This window comes from Semicossyphus pulcher, unplaced genomic scaffold (assembly GCF_022749685.1).
Source record: "Semicossyphus pulcher isolate SPU_LCO1_2020_fin unplaced genomic scaffold, fSemPul1.0.p SCAF_17, whole genome shotgun sequence".
NCBI lineage: Eukaryota > Metazoa > Chordata > Actinopteri > Labriformes > Labridae > Semicossyphus > Semicossyphus pulcher.
Window position 1 is genome coordinate 18,013,831 of NW_027211681.1, and position 25,832 is coordinate 18,039,662.

General features: G+C 42.6%; 2 protein-coding genes across 3 annotated transcripts in view; one reads left to right on the plus strand and one right to left on the minus strand.

Moving 5' to 3' along the window:
• lrba (LPS-responsive vesicle trafficking, beach and anchor containing) overlaps window positions 1–25,832 on the minus strand; it is a 226,148-nt gene that overhangs the window by 69,819 nt on the left and 130,497 nt on the right. For both annotated transcript variants that reach the window (XM_069665172.1, XM_069665171.1), the window contains 3 exons: window positions 24,653–24,777; window positions 20,215–20,358; window positions 18,356–18,492 (listed from right to left, as the gene is read on the minus strand). In XM_069665172.1, coding sequence (XP_069521273.1) covers window positions 18,356–18,492; window positions 20,215–20,358; window positions 24,653–24,777 — 406 coding nt within the window. The remainder of the gene's footprint in view (window positions 1–18,355; window positions 18,493–20,214; window positions 20,359–24,652; window positions 24,778–25,832) is intronic.
• mab21l2 (mab-21-like 2) lies at window positions 15,392–17,188 on the plus strand. The gene has a single exon (XM_069666180.1). It carries the CDS (start codon window positions 15,753–15,755, stop codon window positions 16,830–16,832), a length of 1,080 nt encoding a protein of 359 aa, XP_069522281.1. The 5' UTR covers window positions 15,392–15,752; the 3' UTR covers window positions 16,833–17,188.

Below are 25,832 nucleotides of genomic sequence, written 5' to 3' on the forward strand. Positions count from 1 at the left end.
ATTTTTCCCTGGGCCGATGAATCTCTCGGAACGCTGTAAATAGCACTGCACGTTCCTAGGATCATTGTCCCTATCGGCGGCGCCCTTTTTCCCTTGCAGATGAAAAAGCTGAGCGGGTGACAAGGAGCGTGACAAACTATCCGTGCTGTAATGCGCCCGCCGCTCCGACCACGTCTGGACAAATTACAGCGGTGTGGAGGTTATTGTCCGAGCTGGAGTTATGGCTGCGGCGGCTTCCTCTGTGATAAATAGTAACGGTGGAAGTGGATCAGTCAAGCTCAAAGAGATGATGACGCTACAGAAGCAGAAAAGGAATGAAACGGTCCAATTTACATTTTAGTGTCTGAACTAAAAAAGGATTGTTCAGGTTGAAAATGATAAAAATAAAAATGTAATGAGGATGAGAAGAGGATTCCATAAAGGGAGCATAAAATGGATCGGGCGCTTCTACGTCAACATGATTGGTTGAGTATGAAGCGCAGTTTTATTGATGTTTCATTTCAAGTGGAACATTATCCATGGATCCAGGTCTGCTGCGTCCCGAGATCAATTTCAAAGCGTCATGCGGGAGGACGCAGCCAAACAGAAAACAAAGGAACTGGTCTTGATTGCAATGCTTTCTCTCTCTCTCCATCTCTCCCTCCTCCTCCTCTTTCAACCTGTTTGTGTGCCCGGGCTGCTGCTCATTTCTGAAGCACTGTCGTTTGTCTTTGTCAGATGCCCAAAAGACTGCGGAATGAAGAGGGACACATGAAGAGGGGCCGGGTGACTGTGGTTAGAGTGTGTAACCGCACACATACACAAAAACTGTCACCGCTGCATCTCCCAGACGGTCTTTGCCAGTGAACCTTCTCCATCACCCGTTCCTTTGTAAAAAAAAAAAACACCAACCGCTGCCTCTTTAGAAACACGGGTAAAGCCAAGCAGAAGAACACGGTGACACAGATGGAATTTAATTGAACCTGCGCTGAATCAGGAAAGAGTAAGAGGAGCAACAGAGCAACTATCAGCCGTGTGGTTCAAGATAGATGAGGCTCTCAGCTGGCTCGCCGTCGCCAGGCTTGAGCATGTGTGTGTTTGTGGGCTGATAAGACCGTCGAGTTGAAGGCGACAGAAGCCACTGCCAATTTCTAATCATCCTTATTTGTCATAAAATCAAATAAAAGTCAGAGATAGTTTTGTTTGCGTTGAAGCGGCTCGTAAACAGCGCTTGATAAGTGGTGTATGCATATTTGCTGGTTGGGTTTAATGCGCCGTGCATCCTTGAAGGAAAATGAGGTGATTGAAGTTCAATTTGTTGCCTGTTATTAAGTATTTCCGCACGGCTGCCTCGGTTAAAGGATAATGGATGAGGGATTTATTATTACCTTTTGGTCAAATGAAGTGGTGTGGGAGATAAGGTGATGAAATTAATGAGCGGGAGGAAGAGAGGTGATCCATCAACATCAAAAACGGAGACTGGGGACAAGCAGTGTTGGGAGAACTTGATAGAATTCATAGAGAAAAAAACCTGTGGACTAAACAGCATGAAGAGTTGCTTATTGCTTTTTCATTTCCCCAAAGCTGTCTACCATCCGTGTCAAAAAAAACATGACAAACAATGGACAATGGAGGTTGGTTACAGACTCCAAAGACCCTCCATTCAAGTCACAAATGCATAAAAGCATTGCGTGTATCTACATCAGAGCCGTGCTGTGTGGTTATTGTACATGGTTTGATTCTGCAGTCATTCAAGTGGAAGAGTTTTGGTGGACAGACGCTTCAACTGCAGCAGCAAATGAGACAGCCCAACACAAGCTGACATTCAACGGCTTTCTGACGCTCTCTGATGCAACCACAAAGATACTACTACTCTGATAATCCTCGTCTCTTACCATTCCTCACACATATTCTCGTTCCCCTCCTCCCCCCTCCCTCGACACAGCCCCCACCATCCCCATGTTCCACCCCGGTAAACGAGGCCTTGTCACCCCCCATCAGTAAATGAGTTCATCGGACTAACGAGCAAGCAAAGGGCCCCGACACACTAACAAGGGTCTGCTGGCTGCCTGAGCCTCTGGACCAATCAGGACCCTCATCACCGTTGACACAAAGCCTCCCAGAGCCCTCTGGAGCCAATTAAGACAGATTTTGCTTTTGAGATTGAGTGATAGCCAGAAAAAAAAAAGATAGGACGAGAGGACTGTAGTGGAAAGAAGAAGAAACATGTTTTTATTTTAAAGGTTTCTTAAGTGTGTGTTTCAATCCAAAGCCATGACAGGTAGAAGGCGTGTGATCGGAGAGTTTGGACGGGGTAAAGTCATTCAAGAGGAAAACAACATAAGAACCTGCACTCACATGACATTAAGACAGTGCAAGCACATGACTCTGCTTTCACACACCAACAGTTCTCCTGTAGCCTTTGCGTGATTTAACCAGTTGGCTAGAACACCATCTCCTTCCAGTCATGCGCTCCGTGACTGTTGAACTATTGGAGTTGTCAAGCTTGGTAAGCAGTGAAAACAAGAACTTCTCCCGACACGTAAGTTCAACATTTTGGGAAAACATGCTTGTTTGTTTTCTTGCCCAGAGTTAGATAAGACAATGCATACTACCCACTTTCATATCTAGAGTTCCCTGGCATAATATGGCGACTGCAAATACACAAAGCTTCACCGAGCCAAGAAATACTCCTGCTCTTCACCGCACTAGAAACAAGATGTAATGTGTAGATGAGTTTTAGAGGTGTAGGTAGTAGGGCTGTCACTTTGCAATGGAAATGCGATATATATCGTTCGAACCTGGTGAAATATTATTAGTTCGAACTGTAAAGTGATAACCCTAACCCTAACCCTAAAAATTGAAGCACAGCAGATAACCCTGCCTGCTACAAACCAATGGAGGAAACTAACGAACCAAGCCGTTGCTGTAGCTAGCTTCAGGGCTAACTCCCGTCATTTCAATACGCCAGCAGCATGCAGCAAGCGAGACACGGGGGTGCGGCTTGAGTCTTGAGGAGGCGTAGGCTTTATTGTGTACACACACATCCTAAACTGTACATTAGTTCTGTTGTTTACATAGCCACCGATCACTTCCGCTGCTCCGGTCCCCGACATGTCGTCTGCACACAAACTTCCGTCCTCTCTCACTTGCTGTACCACCACTCTTACGTATTTAGCTTTTCCCAAAACAGAGCTACGCTTCAAGTATAAGACCGTGCTGTCTTGGGGGGGTTCTGTAACTCCAACGGATTTCATATCACGTTGAATTCGTTCGAACTTTGTGTTTGGGAGAAGTGACAGCCCTAGCAGGAAGGTGTATTATGTTAACTTTGAAAAGAGCCATGCTACTGGTTTCCATTCATGTCCAGTTTTTAAAGCTAAGCTAGCCGGCTGCTGGCTCTAGCTTCAGATTGAGCAAACGAGTCGTACCAATTTTCAAATCAAATTTTTGACCAACAAAATTGAAGCACATTTCTGTCATTAACACAGCATTAAAGACTTATTTAAGTGGTACACATATCTACCAATAAGCAGCCTAAATGTATTATCTGTTATAACAAGAGTCATGTGAAGGCTCAAACAGACAATGCTAATACTGGATGCTTTGTCACCAGGCTTCATTATAAGTAGTAAAGACCATTTGTATCCACCAATGATTGATAGGCACAATTGTTGCACCATCATGTAACTAATTCAAGATGTAATCTCTGGTCACACATAAAGCCCTATTTGCCTCGAGGGAAGTAAAACAAACTACAAGGTCAAGACAAATAAATAGAACTAAGGAGCTGCGCCGGAGTGTGAGAGAATTAAAGCAAAATAAACAAGCCCAGCTAGCAGCAAGTGTTGGGTTATGAAGCCTAAAGGCTCAAAGCATTCAGTCCCAAACGTCACCCAGTGAGAGTTTGCACTCGCTGAAGAAAGTCCCCTTTGAAAGGATCTTTGGGGCCACTTAGTCTGAGTTTAGCCTAATAGGGATTAAACCCCCTTTTTGGCCCTTTTCACTGTTTGCCAACAGGTTAGCCTTTTCTCCTTCCCTTTCCTTGGCTGCTTAGCCTTTTTGAAGTAGGAACAAAAAAAAAAAGGTCCTGTGTGGATTTAGGGAAATGCTGCAGTGGTCTCGGGGTTAATTAGAAGAGAAGTGAAGACTTCAGCGCGATAATTCATTAAACATTCAGCCTATGGGCACAAGATATGAGGGCTAAAGACTCAGAAGGGTCCTGACACATAAGATACTCAAGTGGCAGTAATTAAAACTAATGGTGGCAGTAGGGAGATACATAAATAGAGAATAACCTCAGTAAATACTACAGCCTTTCCAACACCAAAGTGCTATACATGATGGCAAAAATCAGATAGCATTCATCTTCTAAGGTCTTCCTTTTTACCCCCATCACAGCTTAGACTGGGGCCACAAAGGGCAGCGTTAGTGGCTCAAAGGTGACGTGGAACAAAGCATGGATAAGGCTACATAAGTGAGGGGAAGAGGGGTGTGAAATGAAGCAGACATCCACAAATTGAGAAGATCCTTGCTGTCTTTACGTTTTACCATTAAAATTATAAATTCAAAATTGAATCAAGCTTGAATTTAACTGGATTTTTTAACAGTGTAATAATGAAATGTCACAATAAAGAGTTTTTTTATGCAGAGCAAGTGTTAACTTTAAACATAATCTTTAATGGAAAGTGATAGAAAAGTAAGGAGAATCACTCACTAAAACAAAGATTAGTTGAGTACTAAGATACAGTCCGTATAAAACGAACACCTAGGACACCAGCAGCTACATTTAAGACCTTAATAGGTTTGCTGGGCACCTGTTGAGACTGCACTGAAAAGGGATTAAATACATTCCTTGATTTGTCAAGCTCGACGGTAAACACTTGCACATTAGGAAAAGGAGAAAAAGAAGTGTATGCTTTTCACCGATATTCAGAAAATCAACGAGACAGCCCGGTAGCACAGGAGCCGTTTTAGACTCAATGCTATCCCCCCCCCTCCGCACTCCTCTATAAGCCACCGTGCCCAACATCAGACAGGTTAAGATCGCTGACCGGCTCCTATCGCATTCTCCCCGCTTTCCTTCAATCTCTCATTTTGCCATTTAGTGATGGATAGGCCTTTTTTGGGGTTGGTGCGAGGCTTCGCTGAAGTAAATTCTTTTCTAATCCGGCTATTGTCACCAGCTTAAGTGGGTGTGGGGTGAAAAGTACACCCCTCTTGGGGAATTCAGGGCCTGGTTGTCCGAAGCAAAAGACGAGGGAGAGAATAGGACTTGAGTAAAGGAATGGCTGTGGAGACTTTTGAGAATTTGAAGGTGACTCAATTGGGGCTACAGGTTTATCAGTGACAAGCATTTTGAGCCACAGCTATAAAGAAGTGAGGTGAATTATTAAGCATTTCTGACACACTGGAGGCAGATAAATGATGAAGTTAGTGAAGTTCAACACTTGATGAAGACGTGCTTATCATCTACATGATGCTGTATCTGATCATAGAGTTGATTCTCTCTAGTTTGTTCCTGTTCAAGGCCCTTTTTTGGGGACTGCATGCAATGGTCTAAGGAAAGAGGGGGTTGTATGCTGTTAAGGCAGAATTAATAGATCTTTTAAGGCGGAACAAGCTGTAAAAGAAAGCTGACATGTCATCACTTTATAGGAATAGCAATTGCAAAAGCAGCTTGGCGGTGAGAGCTAATAACAACGGCAAAGAACAGTCCATAAACCTGAGGAGAACTGTAGACGTGGTGATAATGATCGTCTGGTGGGATACGACAAGCGTCCCCTTTCATATTACACGTGTCATTTGATTTATTGTTAATTAAAAACTTTAATTAGTTCGGCTTTAAAGCAACATAAATTATTATAGGAATTAAGACGATCAATTTAAAGCTCCCGTGTGGAACATTCGGTTTGTGTTGATTTTGGCGCCCCCTGTGGACAAAGCTCTTATTGCTTTGCTGATTTTGTCCTGCACATGCTTAAGTGGTTGTTCTCCTCCTGCTTTCTTTAACAGTCATATGTATCACTCACTTTAAATATTTGCCCTGGAAAATGTAAACAAAGGCAGCGTGCAGTTATCGCTGAAGACTGAATATGACTGTGATTGCTGGTGTGCAACAGATATAAAGTGTTTTTAACAAGATGGATAGCTGAATGTTCAGAGAACTTATTTGTCCTTTGGTTTAATTTTATAGTATTAAAGATAATATGTGTATTAGAATACTTTTTGTACTGCATTGTATTCTACAGTATGGCTTCTGCAGAGCACAAGTAAAGCTCTGTTGTCTGCTAGAAAGGAGGCTTGGATGAGTAAGTAATCTGCAGAATGTCCCTATGGATGTGCCATTTCAACCAGACTGGATGGGTCATTAACCATAATGGCAATGAAAGCACCAGAATTCAGCGATGTAACAGTGTGCTCTCCGGCATATGAGATGTCTTTACACAGAGAACACATCAATGCTATCTGCTTCCATCATGCAAACACACACATCTGGTTAGAGTTACTCTTGGATTTCTTTAAGGGATTAACAGCTCTAATGAACATCTTGTCTGAGTCATTCAGTCTTTGGCATTGTGTGATTACAAATACACATAAAATGAGGTTCAACAGCACACATATTTACTCAAACTCTACAACATATGGATCCGTTTTTACCATCTGAAATGCAGCACAGACCTTTCTGACAACACAAGACCACATTTACAATTCCAATTTCCAATACGCTGGGTCGGACATCGATTTTTCAATGTGAGCCGGGTGTCTGTCTGACCTCCGCTGAATAACAGAGGCTTGTGTGAACAGCAGGTACACAGGTGCTGATTGTAATATCAGTAGCCTACCAGGCAGACTGGCATCCATAAACAGGCCTATCCATCAGGCTGTTGTGTTGCCTTTGACACGTGTGTCAGAGGCAGACGAAGGGAATAAATGATGGAGAGAGGGGATCAATCAAAGGCAGGGAGGGGAGGCACCTGCCCCCTGACTGGCCCAGTCAAGCCCAGAGATGGAACATGATGGAGGGGCTTGGCTCAGGTGCAAAGAGGGGGCGGCAGCTCTTTGTCTGGAGGTGCTTGGTTAAGTGTAAGTCAGGCAGGTCTCGGCCACAGTGGTCTGTGGTTGTGTTAAGGTCCAAAGTCAGGTCACAAACAGAGGGAGAGAGAGAAGCATGTTTATTAGTGAAAAGAGATGGGCTAGTTGTTTGTGTGCTTGTGTGCGTGAGGGACGGGCAACTGGAAGGGAGACATTAGTCATCATTAGGTCTCGAGATGACAGTGTCTAATGGTTCTTTATGTGATTGCCAATGTGGCAATTGTCTTTCCTTGACCTGTCCTACCTGGTTAACACTCACCACTGAGATTCACCAGCCTGCTTTGCACAAGAGTCACGGTTTACATCTCGTGAAGGGTAAAAAGACAAGTCAAATATCCAGTGAGGGAACTGAAACTGTCTGATTAGAACTACAAATCAAGGAATTAACTGCTGGGCATACACAGAGTCTACAGCCACGCTTTTAGCTCTGCGAGAATGTAGCCACAGCTCTTTAAGCTAAAGGATGTCAAATGACAAAGCAAGCATGCTAATGTTTAGCATGTATACTTCCTACCATTCAACCAACTAAATTTACTTTGTTAACAAGCTAACATTTACTCTTTAGAACTAAAAGTACAGCTGAGGCAGGTTGGGATGTCACCAGTTTTGCAGGCTCCCCAAAGCTCTTCTCAATTAGAGAAGACAAGAATGTTTGTACTACACAGTGTAATCCATCCCATAGTTGTCCAGGCGTGTCACTCGAAACCAACAATGTCAACCTCATGGTAGCACTAGGTCAAACTCAAAGGACCAATTACATTCACAAGTATTCATCGTCTGGGTACCATGAATGTCTGTACAAACATTTGTTCAAATTCAGAACCGTTCAGATATTTTGCTCGACAAGTTAAAACATTCAACTGCTGGTGGCTCAAACTAATATTCAGGGGATCAACAAAGTCCGTAGGATTCATACTTTGGGGGCCATGAACGCCTGCATGAAATTTCATGGCAATCCATCCCATAGTTTTTGAGATATTTCAAGAAAACCAAAAAGCCAGGGGATTCCCAAAGTGAGAAGGATTCATCCTCTGGGGATCACAAAATTTCATCACAATTGATGCCACAGTTGAGATATTTTAACTTAACCAAGTGGTGGTCCAACCAAGTTTAGGACAGACGGACACTGCCCTCCTTACTGACCAAAGAGGGAGAAAGAACCACTTTGATTTCTACCCATTTATTTCCTTTGATCTCATAGTTGACAACAGCCAAAACTACAACCGATATTGTCCATAAGTAAAATGAGGAAGCAGCATTTTTTAAGCTTATCATTAACAATTCTTTCTCCATTACTCTTGAATAATATACACCTGGCTACAGGAGAACTCCATCCCTACAGATCGAACTCCTGAAGTTGAATATGACAGAGAACGTATCACAACCGTCTGTATGTTTAGAGACTCAGGGGTTGGATTCTCATTACGAGGTCGTCAGAGAGATAGTTAAGAAGGTACCAAGACTTAACTGCTCTGCTGGGGCAGAGAATTCCACCTCACAAAGCTTTAAACTTTTATTTGGCTTTATCTCCTCCAATTAGCTTGTATCACTTGTAATTGCCTGCGCATGTCTTTATGTCGAGCAGCTCTCAAAGCCCAGACTGGGACTTCAGCTAAGCAGTGAAGCAAAACGAGAAGCGCAGTATGATAATGATTGGGTTTCCTGACTGGATGGGCCAAAGTGGGCCATGAGGGAAAGACACTTAAGATTAAACTGACCCTGGATGTTGACAATTCAGGGACAGGGAAATTCTGAGAGGACGACATGACGGCTGTGATGCTAGCCAGTGTGTCGTTGGTAAGGAAACAATTCATGTCTTCCAAGGGCTGTAATTACTGTAACTGGAAAGCAATGAGCAGCAGACAGTGAAGGAGTCAAAGAAAGAGGGGAAGGAACAAGAAAGAAGGTCATCCAAACCCATCATTCTGCTAGTTGTTGTGGCGGTGTGGCTGAGCGATTTATTGACCATCCCGGGATGCACTCTGTCAGAGTGTACAGGGTGACGGAACAGCGCGAAGGAGACACAGAGGGAGGGAACGAGGGAGTGAAGGAGGCCAATATGAATGAGTGAGAGTGAGGGGATCCGTTTCCACAGGCTCATTGATAATGACATACCTGCTTGGGCTGTCCGTTAGTCCTATAGCACACACTACTTAGGCTCTAACTGGAAAATCAATAGGCTCCTCTCTCAGAGACCTCTCGCTGCTATGGCTCTTCGTGATTGGCAGCTGCAGCCGAAGGTCGTCCCTGGCGACCATGAGAGTTTGGCGGAGCGAGCAGGGAGGGGGGGAGGGGTTTGCGGTCCCAGCAGTTTGACACTTTAGGGAGAGCTTAACGGTTTGGGACTGGTGGCTACATAACACCGGGGTGGTTTTCTTTGACTGAGTGACCATCCATTCAGCCACTCCAGCTAACCCAGAGGAGCCATCACCACCCCACTAATTAGAGTAACCAATGTCTTCTCAATGGGGTTTCATCACTGCATAGTCCAAGGTTGGACACTGACCTTTAGGAAATATTTACTGGTGTTCTTTCCAAACATACTTTTCTACTTGGCCTTTGGCTGAAACTTTTTGGAAACACATTGTGGATGACCGCAGGATTCAGAAATAGCAGCACAGTTAGACTCTGGTCTGCTGTGTTTAGTTTATTGAGCCAAGAGGTTTGTGTTTAAACGGAGGTGCTCTGACTCTTAATATTGTGAGATTATTGTGTGGTTTTGAACCAATGGTGTCATTTATACGGCATATCATTGTGAGATACAAACATTCAATACAAATCAAGAAAACAACTTAATTAATCCCGTTGGGGCAATTTGTTCAACTGTTAGCATGTTATTTATAGTCTTTTGATTGTGCTTTGCTCGTCCAATAATAATGGCCCTTTGACATAAGAACTTTTTGTGTGATTTGAGGGACTTATATGATTTTGGCATCATTGAAGTCTAAAATACTAAATACAGTACAGTATTCCAGTCCTAATATTATATTATTTAAGCAATATTGCAGTTGGCATCTACTTTAAAGTGATAATCTCAAAGATTTTTATTTATGTCTGTTAAGTCACTATCTATCACCAAATGAGGTAACACAATGGTGATTGAGCCTATGGCCTACTGATTAAAGCCTTTGCATTTGCAAAAATCACAAGCGGCGCCCAGTTAGTGACGCATTTTTTTATCAGCCAGCAGTGGTTGGTCCGCCAGAGAGGGTAGGCGGAGCTAAGCGGCTGCTTTCCAGTCTCTGCAAGTGTTGCGAGTAAACAGTAATCTACTATGGCTGAACAAACAAAGAAAAGATGGATGACTACAGATACAACTTCAACAATAAGTGAAAATCCAAAGAAAAAGGAACAAATTGGATGCTCAGATGAAGGCAAACAGTCTAAAAAGGAAAGCGACCATCAGCGAGGAAAATCAAGAGTTACAACCGTAACAGAGGGAGCCAACCGTAGATGTCTGGTTAAATTGGGAAGTGTCCTTCCACAATTACTGTTTATCGCCAAAAGGTGCCGCCAAAGAGAAGGCAACTGAAATCTTGGAGATCAGACCTTTAAGAAATATTTTCGCAGTTGGCCCAATTACCTCTAATTACATTAACCCTAATATTTCTTACTAAATGGGGTATAGAAGTTGTTCAACTTTAGTTTGTGGCCTTAAAATTGAAATTAAAATTTTAAATTAGAAAAATGCAGAAATAACTAGCAAAAATGTTTTCCTAAATGTTTCTAATTTACTTGCTGTATTTATCATTCTGCTGCTGGAGCTGTAACACCAGCCACTTTTTTCAAATGCCAGCAGCTCAAACATTTCTGGTGTGTGATGGATTGTGCATAACAATATCCATCAACACCACATACAAATGAGCGTGTTGACCTTGTTTTATTATACTTTATTTTGCAGCTGCAAAAGTACACCACCACCATACGATAAGATGACCCTTTACTCGTCCCACACCTGGGAAATGTACAGTGTTACAGCAGCAAAGTGGATAATGCAACACTACAATAAAGGGCATATAAAATAAGTATCTAAACAAGTGTATCCTAAAGAAAAAGTACAGAACTAATAAGATAAGTACAAAATATGTACAGACAGTTAGAAGGACTAAAGAGTGTGCCTTCTAGACACAGGAAAAGCCTGTTATACACTCAGATGGTAATGTGGACCTAAGGGAATGCTCCTCCAATCAGGTTTTTGCTCATATTTCCTCTGGCCAATCAGCTCGAAGTAGAGCAAATTCCACTTCCTCATTCATGCAATATTAGTAGTCTCCAGGAGTGGCTCTGCAACAATAACTCCACATACAATATTGATGGCTTTTGTCTAAACACAGAGAGGGAGCTGCTAAACACACACACACACACACACACACACACACACACACACACTGACAGGCAAACACACATCTGCTCTGTGACTTCATCAGTCCTGCTCTCTGCCGAGCAGATGCAGGGGCCTGCCAGGCAATTAGTTGCCTGCGATGATTTTCTTTGAGCCCTCTGTGGAGGGAGCAGCTGGGTCCATCCGGGTTTGGGAGACAGCGACAAAATGTGTGAACAAGAGCATCAAAAACGCACTCGCTCAGCTCTTGTGCGCCGATGTCGGTGTGTGTGCACATGTGTCGTTAGGGCAGCGAGCCACTTTCCCCCCGCACCGATCATGTTTCCAGAGAGAGGAAGAGGAGAAAAAAGAGCACTACCTAAAAATGCCAAGCTTTGACATCCCCCTCCCTTATCACTCGGAATTACAAAGCACACTAACTCACTCTGACACAGAGGGGGGGAACTGTTGCACATTCTGTTACAAAACAAACCCATTCGTCTTTTGCCTTCTTATAATATTTCTTAATATCGTGCCATAAAATGTAGCCATAACATTTAGAGATGTACTGCAAGAGCTGAGGTTATTGTTTTTATGGCTATGCTCCACTTTGCTTTGCATTTGCTGTATGTGCAGTACAAGCTGAATGTTCAACAAGTGCATGAACAGAAAACTCTAAGACAAACATTTTATGGCAGTAACGAAACAAGAGGGACCGAATATGTTTATGACACATTATGCTTTTGAGGTAGTTTTACTGATTGCAAACTACAATATAAAAACAGTAGAGCCACCTGGGGGTACTCAGTGTAATCGGGTAGTAGAGGAGAGGGAAAAGAAAACCGAGACAGTAGGAAAGACGAGAAGAAAAAAAAGAGAGAGAAGCCGAGGGGTTACTCATCAGCTGGCAGAGATTTGCACAGGCATGGACACTGTTTTGTGCTGGTGAGGGGATCACCGCCGAGTCGTCACACAGGCTCAGATCAAAGAGCCGCTCTGACAGGCCCCTGATCTTCTCTGCAGTCAATATAAACCAGGGGGAAACTCTTTAGGGAAGCACAGATAATTCTGAATGTTTGAGGAGATAAAGGGCACAAAGAAGCGGCAAGAGGGGGTAAATGAGTGAGGCGCAATCTGGTGGCCTTTTTTCATTAGGTACATAAATAATCTGTGGACTAAAAAGTAAATTTAAAGTTGATCCAAGGTGTCGGCTGATCCTGCTTCTGTTTTCCACATGAAATGTAGCCTCCAGGTAAATGTTAGCACAGTTTCCAGAAATACGGCTGACCTTTACATTTCAACAGGCGAAAAAGACCTGATCCATTGTATCCACTCTATTCCACAATGCAATAAAAATGAACACAGTTGCTCAGAAACATGCGCTTTGATAAGTGCTCTTTCTCGAGGCCCTTTTCGCTATATATTTCATTAAGCTACAGTTAGCATGTCCTTCATAATATTTGGACACTTGCTCTCAAAGCAGTGTCGATTAATCTCTCTGGAGCCGCGAGGCTGATAATAAACAGTCATCCTTTAAATCAAACAGACGGACAGTTTTCTCATTTATTTCTATCTTTTTCTGAATTCCAAACACTGGCATACCTTTCGCTTTACTCGCTGAAGAGGAGGAGTGCTGAATCGCACTTTGACATTTCTGTTACATTTCACAATAAAACAAGGTTGCCAAGAAAACTGGTGCTAGTCCTGCCACACTCTATCACTTTATCTTTAAGGAGCCTTTGCATATTATTCAGATGTCCTAAATGCTGCTCAGTAATGTTTTGGGGCGGGTCATTTTGAAACTTAACCACGAAGACCAAAGTTACTTGAACTATTCCAGTTTGGAAGACGAGCCTTGGTGAGTAAAAAGCAGTCATCCACAAATTGTGCAAATTAAGTACTATAAATAACTCGGTGTGTAGCTTGTGTGAGCCTCTGACTTGATTAAAACAAATATAATCCCATGTAAATCTACATTCATGGGTTTTATTTGAGACTTTTGCATGCTGTTTGGTATTTGTTTCACTCACATGACCTCAAACAGTCCGCAGGTTTTGCACTGAACAAAATAATTCAGCAAATGTAATCGTAACTTACTTTATACTCCCTAAAAAAAACACTTACAAAAAGTCTACATGATGAAGTCCAGAAGGTGTGAGAGCTATGAAGGAGGGCTCATTAATCTGTAGCTTTTCTGAAATGTTTGTGGATTATTTTAGGATCCCTGCATAGTTTGGCTGCTTTATATCAGTAAGCGGGTTTCTGGAAATCATTGTTGAAACAATATTCCACATTTTGTTAAATTATTTCTGCAACAATTGACATTTTTTTATGCTTTTAAAGGCACAAAAAGTAGCGCATGTTTGCGTTTTATGGCCTTTGAAATAAGGTGTGGCAACAGCTGCCTATAGGTGCTATGCAGAGAAAATAGACCGAGACTTTCCAGAACAAGTCGGCCTTGGTGTCTCGGACTATAACGCTGCGATAGTGAGAAAGAGACGCGTTTGGTCGACTGTTAGAATTAAAATACGTATTTAACTGAATAACACTAGGCTGTAAAGAGGGAATACTTGAGAAGAAAATCGTGTTAAATCCATATAATTTCACGCAGGGTTGCTTTAATGAGCCCGACCTCGTTAACAGGAAAAGCAGACACGTGACTGTAAAGGTAACAGGCTGCAACAACAACCTTTTCACCGCTTTCTTTTTTTATTTTCCCAACACGTCTAAATATGTCCCACCCCGCAGCTGCCTGTCTGCGGATATAAAGACATGACTTCTTTAGTCCTCCAAAATGAAGTCTGGGTGACAAGGTTTCCTCAATTACATCCTCGAGGAGACCCCCGGTTAAATTATTCAGTATATAGACGAGGTTCACGGCGGTATACCCACGGGCAAGCTAACGCGTGTGTGTGTGTGTGTATGTGTGTGTGAGCGAGGGGAGCCTCGTACACACGTCTTCGTCCGGCTGTTTGACTCAAAATACTGACTGTTTAAATAACAGTAAACGTTCGATAAAATTTAAATCAATTATTTAGCTTTAAAAAGCTTATTGGGTACATAATGTCTCATCATTTCAGACTATAGGCCACTTTAATGTAAGTTTTGCAGAGCGTAAAGTGCAGGTGCACTCGAAGTATTTACTACGCTTTTTTAAACGCACCTTATTATTTCTAAAGGTTGAACAGTATGACACGATATTAAATATTCATAATTTACAGTAAGATACAATTTCATAAAAATGTAGTAAACCCAAACGGTTACAAGAGTAACTTTTCCCGGGATACAGGGGGAATTAAACAGGTCTTAAATGAAGAGACTAGATGTAAAAACATGACATAAATATTTACTTTTTTTCCCCAGTTTATTAAATTCACATCTAACGTGCAGACTGGCCATGCACTTACACTTAAAAATGTTTTATAAAAAAGGGGGATGAGTACGTTTTGAAGCGTACCAGGCGTTTGAAAAATACAACATGCTAAACCGAGTGATAAGAATAAAGAATACCTGCTGTCAGCAAGAGAAAGCGCCACAATTTAGCCTTTCAGTGATGAACAAAACAAGAAAAACACCCTTTTCATTAAAAAAAAGCGAAGACAGACAGAAAGAGACTTATCTGCAGAATAAAAACAGGTCTAAAGTTAAAGGCTGTCACTCACACTACTCTCCTAATCCTCAGAGCGCACCGGGCAAAATTACGCGCAAACAGCAACACTTCTCTACAATAAATACTTTACTGCTGGCTTAAAGAGTATACAGTAGGATTTACTCGTATAAACGTGCAGGTTTGTGTTTCTCTGTGTCGAGCAGCGGACAGCTCCTCGCGCCCCGATGCTGCTGCGCCGAGGCGGACTAGAGCTCCTCTGCCCTGATTGGCTGCGCGCACTGACAGCTCCGCACATGATTGCAGGAGGAGAAGCCCGACCCCCTTTCACTCTTGCTAAAGGAACCATTCATAAAGTACACAAGTCCAGCTCACAGCTGAGTGTGGACGAAAAGTGAGCGAGGGGCACGAGAGGAGAGGAGAGGAGAGAAGAGCAGCTGCACGAGGAGATGACGGTGGTTTAGCCTTTAGCGTCAAATACGGACGATGACCTGCAACCTGACTATGAATCTACCTAGCAGCGCTGGAAGTGCTCATAAGTTGGAGTGATATTGAGCAGGCTATTACGTTGCATCCCTATCCGTTTCCTCCTCCTCACACTGACGTCCATCCGCTGCACAAGCAAGAAAAAAACTTTGATTACACACTTTTCCTGCACGGGGAAGCGTCTGCCTCTGGCTTTACCGGTAAGCATTGGATCCGTCAACTTACTGCGACTCACCGGTGTACAGCCCGGACCTCTGCCCCAACATGATCGCGACGCAGGCGAAGCTGGTCTACCAGCTGAACAAGTACTACAACGAGAGATGCCAAGCACGCAAAGCGGCCATTGCGAAGACCATAAGGGAGGTTTGTAAAGTGGTGTCGGATGTCCTGAAGGAGGTGGAGGTGCAGGAGCCGCGGTTCATCAGCTCCCTCAGTGAGATAGACGCGCGCTATGAGGGGATGGAGGTCATCTCTCCAAATGAGTTCGAGGTGGTGCTTTACCTCAACCAGATGGGGGTGTTCAACTTTGTGGATGACGGCTCGCTGCCCGGCTGCGCGGTGCTGAAGCTGAGTGATGGCCGGAAAAGGAGCATGTCTCTGTGGGTGGAGTTCATCACCGCCTCGGGGTACCTCTCGGCCAGGAAGATCCGCTCCAGGTTCCAGACTCTGGTGGCGCAGGCCGTGGATAAATGCAGCTACCGAGACGTGGTAAAGATGGTGGCGGACACCAGCGAGGTCAAACTGCGGATCAGGGAGAGGTATGTGGTGCAGATCACCCCCGCGTTCAAGTGCACGGGGATCTGGCCTAGGAGTGCAGCTCAGTGGCCCATGCCACACATCCCCTGGCCCGGGCCTAACCGGGTAGCAGAAGTGAAAGCTGAGGGGTTTAACCTGCTCTCCAAAGAGTGCTACTCGTTAACGGGGAAGCAGAGCTCTGCAGAGAGCGACGCCTGGGTGCTGCAGTTCAGCGAGGCCGAGAACAGGCTGCTGATGGCCGGCTGCAGGAAGAAGTGTCTGTCCGTGCTGAAGACTCTGAGGGACCGGCACCTGGAGCTGCCGGGCCAGCCGCTCAACAACTACCACATGAAGACGCTGCTGCTGTACGAGTGCGAGAAGCACCCGAGAGAGACCGACTGGGACGAGTCTTGCCTCGGAGACCGGCTGAACGGCATCCTGCTGCAGCTCATATCCTGCCTGCAGTGCCGCAGATGTCCCCACTACTTCTTGCCAAACTTGGACTTGTTTCAGGGAAAGCCTCACTCGGCCCTGGAGGCTGCTGCTAAGCAGACGTGGAGACTAGCGAGGGAAATCCTCACCAATGCGAAAAGTTTGGACAAACTATAAAGAGATTGTTATGAAGAGACATTTTGGGATAAAAAAAAACTTCACAGAGGGACAGATACGATCCTGCAACTGATTCTCCAAACAATGTGAAAAAAAAAATCTAACTAATGCAGCGAGCAAACCACAACCCCCCTTTTTAAATGGAGCAATTGGGCCTCTACAGAGAGAAAGTGAAGGTACATTTTCAGATAAATGTAATAATAACTTTTAGTTGTCTTCTTTAAATGTTTTCACAAAGTGAAGAACCTTTTATTTAAATATATGCACAAAATCGTTAAGTGAAAGAATACAAATGTAGCGTGCCAAGTTCAATTTTTTTCATCATGTGACTTAAAAGGAAATGTTAATAAAATGTTGCGAATTAAATTACAACTTGGCCTCGTGTGTTGACGTGTTTTGACAGCTGACATGGCAGGCTAAACTGTTGCATTTTCCCCCTGCTATTGTCTGATGAGGAGAATCTTTAATTTATTCATTTTGACCAAAGGAAGCTGCAATGTGGCCAGCTCTGAAAAAAGAAAGAAAAAACGACTTTTGCTAATTTAAAGAAGGAATGTGCTCAGTGGACTTTGGGCCATAAGTTATTTTTACAGTGCGTCACAGGCTCGAAAGGATTTTCGAATGAATGTAAATCAGCGGACTCATGTTAATATATGGGCCTGGGAGCATCTCTGCTCTGTGTTTAAACAGCAGCACGAGCACAGGGCCGAAAAGCGAAGCTTTAGTCTGATTAATGCGGTTTATTTTAGACAGAGCAGTGTCGTTTATATACAATCTTTATTGTCAATGAATTCTAAAATAAAATCACACTGGAATAAATGTAGAAATAATTGAAATAATTACTTTAAATACACAGCTTTACATGTTAAAACAAATACGATCATTTTATGGAGCGTTAAACTAAACAACCACCTGTGGGTCAGCAGTCTTCTGCATTTAACGTGAAGGCAGAACTAACTAGAATAAGTCTAAAATTGAATACTATTTTAAAATAAAAGCATTAGTCTATGTTCCTGTGGAATTTTATTAATTATTTTAAGATATGTTTAGCATAAAAAAAACAGGCTTTGGTGGAGACATAAAAAGGATGATCACTCATGGGAAGGCCTGATCCATTTTTTTTAACCCATGCAAAAAGGCAGTTCGATCATTGACTTATTGCATAATTACACTATTTGTCTTGCCACCACTAAACTATATTAAACATTGTCATTGTGTTAAAATTTCTTCACAATATATGCCTTATGAAAAGTTTTTTTAAATACGAAAAATATAGTAGAGGAAATACAGCATGCGATAAAATGCAGTTCAGCCACTGCCATTTAAATACACATTATCAGATAAACTTGCAAAAACACTAATGGTAACTTTTATCTCGTCTAACATAATACACCTGTAGATATTTTTAGATATTCTTCAGCGTGTCTTAAAACTAAAAAGCCTGCATGTAGCATTTAGCAGTGCTAATTCGAGCACGGCTTCAATATCATAAGACATGATCAATGGAGCCCAGAGCCTCTTACCTTTGGATCGATGGCCTTGAAGCCCGGCTCGTCTTCATCCACCTCGAAGTAGAGCTCGGAGGCGGTGATGGACAGGGTGCCTTTCACCACCACAGCCGGAGCCACCAGCTGTGCGCTCGTGCTCAAGTTTACCGGGCCTGCAAGGAGGAGGAAGAGGAGGAGGAGGGTCAGAAAACAAGCGGGGTGTCCTCCTCTCCAAGCGGGGAAATAACACTGGCCAACCGTAAAGGTAAACTTATAAAACTCAGCAAGGGAGCTAACTTTTAGCCTGGAACGATAACTGTTCAAGAGCCTCTGTGGGCCTTCAGTCCGGCACGTGGGTAATTCATACGCTCGTAAAAAAGAAATGTAAAAACGCGAAAGATAACGTTAATTTTCGACTATTTTTAAAAGTTGAGCCTGTATATTCTGAATAATGTTGATTATATAAAAAACAACTATTTTTCATTACATTAATAATATGGCTAAAAACTTCGGCTACAAACACTGTCTCTAGTTTTCCTCCTATAATTGGTAATCTGCAAATAATCTGTTAAACTAAGCATCATGCTGTTTTACAGGCTGCCTACTTTATGATATATGCATAGAATTCCTGAAAAATGTATACTGTATGCATTAATCCGAAAATCGGCCTGAAATACACGACAAAACAGCACTTTGAGACAGAATTGTCAAAAATCGACTGTCAGTCAAAATGCATTGATTGCGGGGGATCGTTGGGTGAAGCCCTGTTTAATCTCTCATCAATCTTAATTTATGCCAGTATGACAATGAGAGTCTGGCTCAGGGGAGCTGTGGGTGGAAGCAGTGCCCGGCTTTGCACATATGAGCCTTTGTGTTTGCAGATGTGCGCTGCAGAGAGAGAGAGGAGGCTGCAGGCTGATTTCCCTCATGAGCACCCTTACACTCGTGCAAACGGGATGGAATAAACAGATACATAGATATTCATCCCTTTGCCTCTCGTGAACCCCGTGAGTACTGACATGTTATCCGTGGGTTGAAATAACATTTTTCCCCCCCATTGAAAGACATTCAATTACACCTGGAGCAGACAGCTGCATACAGGAGATGCTGCAGCTCTCGGCTCAGTTCTCGCGGTAAACGCATCTCTTTATTAGACAGGAATCAACGTTTAATCCTATTGTCATCCAGAAGCGTTATTTTAATGTCACTCTGAGCCCCATTAATGCAGCTTAAAGTCAGCTGAGCGCTGTCGCTGCGTATAAAAACGCGGATTACACTGCAATCCGATTAGCGGACTATATTATATTTAATTAGGAGTATTTCAATAACAGACGTATCAAACGCAACAAAGCACTGACAACAACGAGAGTTGGATTTTATGTAATATAAAGCTGTGTTAGAGCTGTTTAGTCAGGCTACTAGATTTTATTCAGACAAGGCTGCTTTTTTTAATGTCCTATTTAAACAGTATCCTGGGATAAACTCGGACTACTGCTGGATAAAAAAAATGTTTAGAGAGTTGCTACTCAGGCCTGTGTGTGTGTGTCTGTGAAGGAGAGCTCCAGAGGCAGACAGAAAACTGCAGATAGTGTGTTTTCAGCAGCACTCTCCCAGGGTAGTGGTGCCATAATGAAAGAGTAAAAGCTTGTTTTCTTTGAACACAAGGTGTCTGCACTTTCAAACAATGTGACTAGAAATCTATAAGGAAAACATACAATACATCAAAGCATTATTATATGGAAAATGAGTGCAATCTTATGAGGGAAGATGCACATTTAGTATATAAAGAAATTAAAAATTATAATGAGCTTATATCTTTGTTTTGTCTGGGCTGCAGGGCAAACAGGGAGGGGTGTGAATGACTGAGAGGTGATGAGGACGAGCCGTTTCCTTACCTGTTAAGTTCTCCAGGTCCTTTTCCTCTAAGGACGACAGCGTGTCATCGTCTCCGTCCAGTGACGTCTCACTCTCAGAGTTTTGATTCCCCAGAGCCTGACTCCTGATCGACTGCTTCCCTTTCAGAATATCCTCCTCAGAGGCTGGAGGGGGGGGAGGGAAAGGGGCTTTTTTATTTCATCTTTATTATATTAAAATTCAGTCAGATGCAGTTTTATGCGTGAAGTTTTATTCATTTCATAGTGTATTGTAGGTTAACACAATGAACCTGTTGTAGTTTTATTTCAGTGAAAACTTTAAAGCCTTTTAAAGTTTCAACGATCACATGTTTGAGCAGTTTTTATTTACAACTGAATCTAAGCACTCGACTCAGACAAAAAAACAACAACTTTAACTTACAATTACAAACAGTAAAAAGTGACAATGGAAAAGTTATTTTTACACCACATCACACATGTCTCATAAAAAGTAATTGTGCTCTTATTTGAGCTTTCCCCCACTGCCTTGTTAAGATACAGCCACCATGGGTGAATAAACAGAAGGCTTATGATCACAATCTTACATAAAATCAACATTCAGGAAGAATGTACTATTTTAAGAACAGCATGTGTTAACCAGTTTCATAAAACACACACTGATCTCAGAGTTTAGAGTAACTTTAATCACATTATCCTCATGGCTTTCTTCGATTGGCAGTTTGAGTTTCCAAAGGAGAGCACAAACTCTGTTTCACAAACAGAAACAACCCCATCTTTTTAAAAGAATAATGGGTTGAGCCTCGACTAAACTATGTGCAAATTGATTGGCACTGCGGTTTAAACATGACTCATCAGTTATAGGAGCAGAGCTGACTTGGTGTTGTATTTTCAGTCTTTGCAGAGCTACATGAAGGCGGGCCAGTGGAAAACAGGAAGTAAAAGAGCCCTGATATAACCCCACCCTTAGATGCTTTTCAGCCTTAAAACGAACATCAAAACAAACACCACGTCTTTAAAAGAAAGCAAGGCTCGCACTGCCCATTTTGATTTCTACTGAACATGACGTGAGGCTCCAAATGGATTATTTAAGAAAAATGGTAATCTGCAAACATTTACAGAGCGCTGCATTCCCCAGCGGTGTATGGTAAGGATCCACAGACACAAGTCCGCAGCACAAAGGGCTTCACTCTTTGTAAACATAGCTGGCACTATAGCCAGAGCTTCTGTTCATGTGTGCGTTTTCTAACGCAGCATTCTGCTAAAAGTAACCCAGCTTGAATCCGGTGAGACTCTGAGCACATACCTTGTGGACTTTTTTTTTCTCTATCGTCACCTGAGGGGAGATCATTTGCACTTCCTAAAAAACGCACGGCCGCGTCTTGTGGCTTTATTCTTTGAAACTGCTACAAGAGCCGGGATAAAAAATCTCTTGTCATGGAAAATATGCAGCTCACTGATATTTAGAATGGTCTTCCTGTAATTAAGCCTCCCTGGAGGATTCTTTAGTTAGCAGCACTGAAATTACTACCAGCTCCTCTAATACGTACCACATGCCATTGTATTCACACCAGGCAAGTGGACAGGGGACCCATCGGGAGCTTAAAGAACAGGCGTGTGTTTGAACTTCTTTGCGTTTCACCGTAAACATGCTAAACATTATACAACAACTACTAACATGCATTATACAGCCTTGCACAGTCTGATGCAACTGAACCACGTGACTGGGCTGAACCAAAACTATGCTCCTTGTGTTACTCTCCAGTTAATAATAGTTACACTGAAGGAAGTGCGTGGAAAATAAAGACAGGTCAAAATATTGTTTGGCTGCGTCCATCAGATTAACATTTTGTGACCAAGTTATGTCATAAAAGATAAAAGACATATGCACATAAGTGACAGGCTAGGTGCTAACTTCTCACTCCTGTTGCTGAAGTAGATACTGTTTATTATTTTGCTCCTGTAATTTGACAAGTTTGAGGTTTTGGGGAGTGTGTGTGTGCACGCAAACTCCGAAAAAATTGAATAAACTGAAATTAAGTCAAAGTTAGAAGCAGCTTAAAAACAAACAAAATAAGTTCAAATAATTTAGACAATCATTACCTATTTAAAATGTCGGGTTTCCTTTAAGTTAAAGCACAATTTAAAAAGATGACAACAACAAACAATCAATGCAAAGTGCCACATCCAAAACCAAACCTCTACTAGAGCACTTCAACCTCATCACTCAGCACACAGGCTGCAGAAAGCTGCATAAATCCCAACAGGTTTTACTTTTTCCACGACCCCATTTCCCCCGTCTGAGCGAGCGGCTCAACTACCTGCTTATGCAACCGGAGGCACGCATGGTCACAGCAATTAAATTGTCAAAATTAACAAATTTGTTTTTAACGGGAGCGTAGCCAGCAGTGTGGTCATGAGGCGAGTATTGATTACCAGAACAGAGACATTAGTCTTCAGGTATTTACTCTGCCACCTCTGCTGCACGGGCCCTGCACCGGGCCAAATCAATCCCCAGAAAAGATGGTTCTTTCCAGCCATAAATACAAAACAGCCTACTCAAGCCTACTGGCAGCCGCACACTCTCCTGTGAAAATCATCTTGGCGCAGCATGAATGATAACGGTTGTCCCTATCCTTAATTCAGAGTGCACTTTTCTTCTCCAAGCTTAAAGGAAAAGCCACGCATTACTACCTTTAAAACTTTCACTCAGTAAAAAGCGCAAAGTATTTTCTCTGCTTCTCATTTTCCGATCAAGCGTGAGATTTGAAAAGTGCAGCCACAAGTAGCACCAAAATTAGACTAAATTCAGACTTGATCTCATGCTAAATATTTTCTTAGGGAGTGAGGCTGCATTCTCTCCCCTCTGCATCTGATGAATATAATTACAGCCAGATATGACCTTTGTGCTCCGCTCCAAATCTCAGCCCCGCATTCTCGTCTGGAGCTGCACTTCCGTAACAAATGTCGGGTCGACTAAAACAAGACGAAAGGTTACATCAGAAAATGGATGCCGTCAGGCCTCAATGTCAAAGAGTTATTTTAATGATATATTCCCATACTTCAGCCAGGCGGTAAACTCTCAGGAGGTAGCATACCCCTTGCTGCAACAAGCTGCTGGCTATTTTTACACGGACTTGACTTTGAAAGCTTTTTTTTTTTTGCAGGAATTTGTGTCTTTTTTCCCCGTCAGTGATAAATATATGCAGCTGAAGTAGTTTTGTATAAAATCAAATACCAGAAATCTTCAGCTAACAGAAGTCAGAGACAGAACATAAGTGATACGTCTGCTCTCTGTCATGAGCTAGCTGAAGGGGAAACGAGGAGGAATTACAAAGGAGACAAAGTAAAATGCAGATTCTTCCTGCAGAAGAAGCAGCTGGACCCGGGCCTCGGCCTCCAGCTGCCGCCACAGCAGCCATGACTGCAGATCTGAGTGTTGGGGATCCCGTGACTGCTTATTGACTCCTGTCACACCTGCCTTTTGTCTTTGGGAAAGATGTCACATTTAAGTTTTGCAGGAGACACTTTGAGGACATTATTGGTGCATAAACGGCCGCTTATTGGAGATAGTAATTGATTGAGATGGTAAATGTAGGCCCAGCCGTGGTATGTTGCTGGATATCTGCAGAAACGAGGGATAACATGCGCTACAGGAGAGAAAATGCAACTCCTGCTGTTAATGCAGGCACATGTGTCATTTAGATACTGTGGTTTTAAGTGACTGTTGGGAATGTTAGGTTGTTTTAAGACATTTTTACAGAAAATTGGCACCTGTCTTTGAAGAGAATTGCACAGAAAACAATGAGAAATGGGTCCAACCTGTTACAATACTGAAGAAAAAGAAATAAGTGTTGTTAGTTTTAAGCACAGCTCTGTTCCAATTTTCCCCTCATTATGCAAGACTTCAAGTCCATGGAGCCTTTCTTTGACAAAAATGTTTGTCGCCTGCAATTTGCATTTAACTAGCATACTATTAAACCTAAAGAACCACAATTATTGGTTATTATATGCCTCAAATTACATTAATTTTAGACTACAAAAAGGTATGCATTTAATGCTGTGAACATCCTGCAAAGGAATGTATCAAAGCAATAGATCCCAACATGACCCCTCACTCAATGAAAACCATAGAGGGAAGTGACTTACCGCTGATATCCGCCACTGTTTCGCAGCAAAGAGAAAAGAATGAACATTTCTTATTTCCTCTCATTCACATCCACTCAGTTAAAAATGCAGCATGCTCACACTCAGCTTGATTATTAGTCCAGCTTTGCATAATGCGTAGCAGGGTGTGAAATTACCTTTGTGAAATTCAAATGAGGGTGCTATTTTACTGTTTCTTGTGGCACAATAAATCTTTTACTGCAACAGAGAGACTAATTTTTATTACCTTGTACCTCGTGCTACCACCGAGCAAGAAAGAAAGAAAGCAGAGTGGGGGCTCGGCGGTGATACTGACCGTGTTCGGCCGCTGCTTTGAGCGTGGCCTCTGAGTGAGTGGATCCGGAGGGGTTTCTGATGAAGCGACGTCGCCGCCTTAAATCGTCCTCCCAGTAGTCCAGGCGCCAGAACTCCCTCGGCCGGCTGCAGCGAGACAGAGGTAGCACATGTGTTAGCAATTACCAGCCAGCATGGTATAGCAGCACGGCATTAGCACTCGGTCCGAGCATGCATGCATAAAGCAAGCATTGTGTTTGGTGTTTTTTTTTTTTTCAACCCTCAGAATCACTCTTAAAAATTGTTCATTAAGACATGAGCTTAGATGCTGAATCATTGTCCTCAAAAGTGACACAATGGGGATAAGGTTTCTCTCTTTTTCTCCTCTCTCTTTGAGAAGTCTTTCACAGTGGAATGAGCGACCGACAGCTTGATCATTTTCCACACACTTTCAAGGCACGCGCTTCCATTCGGGGCTCATTTCAAGCCCAGCATGATGCCTCTTGTCAGGAGTCACAGCCAGCAGGATAAGGAGAGGGCCATTACAAACACAGAGGAGGAGGGAGCTGGATAGCATTACGAATATTAATCAATGTCCACAGCACCCATTTTTCTTTGCATCTCCCTTTAGCAGGCCGCATCAGTAAATCATCTCAAAGTGGAGGAAGAGAAAGTGTTAACTTATAATGAGGAGTCACTGCCACAAAGCATCGTGCATGTAGTCTGTGTATCTGTCTGTGATGAAATCACTTCTATTGTGGGAAGCGGTTTAATTAAAATTTAATCTTAAGTGTATGAAAATCACTTTTTATCTTAACATGAGCAATTTGATATTTTCCCTATTAAAAGGAAATGTATTTTCTGGATACTGTGTCAGTTATGGTGCAAGAAATCCACTTTTTTGAAAGGCAAAAACAGCCCATGTGTTAAAAAGAAAAAATGCACACGGAACAGTTCCTGACTGTTAGACTAGAATCAAATCGTCATTTTACTTAGGCAAAAGAGAAACACAAAGAGGAAAGAAAATCCTGGTTTGTCCTGAAATTAAACTTGTTGTTTTTTGTAAAAAAAAAAGAAAAAGTCCCTAAAACTCACAGCAAAAATGTACCCCGGTTCATAATATACAGCGAATACCTTAAATTCTACCTTGTAGTGTAAAAAGTACAGAATATATAAAGAATAATAAAAAAAACATGCATGGC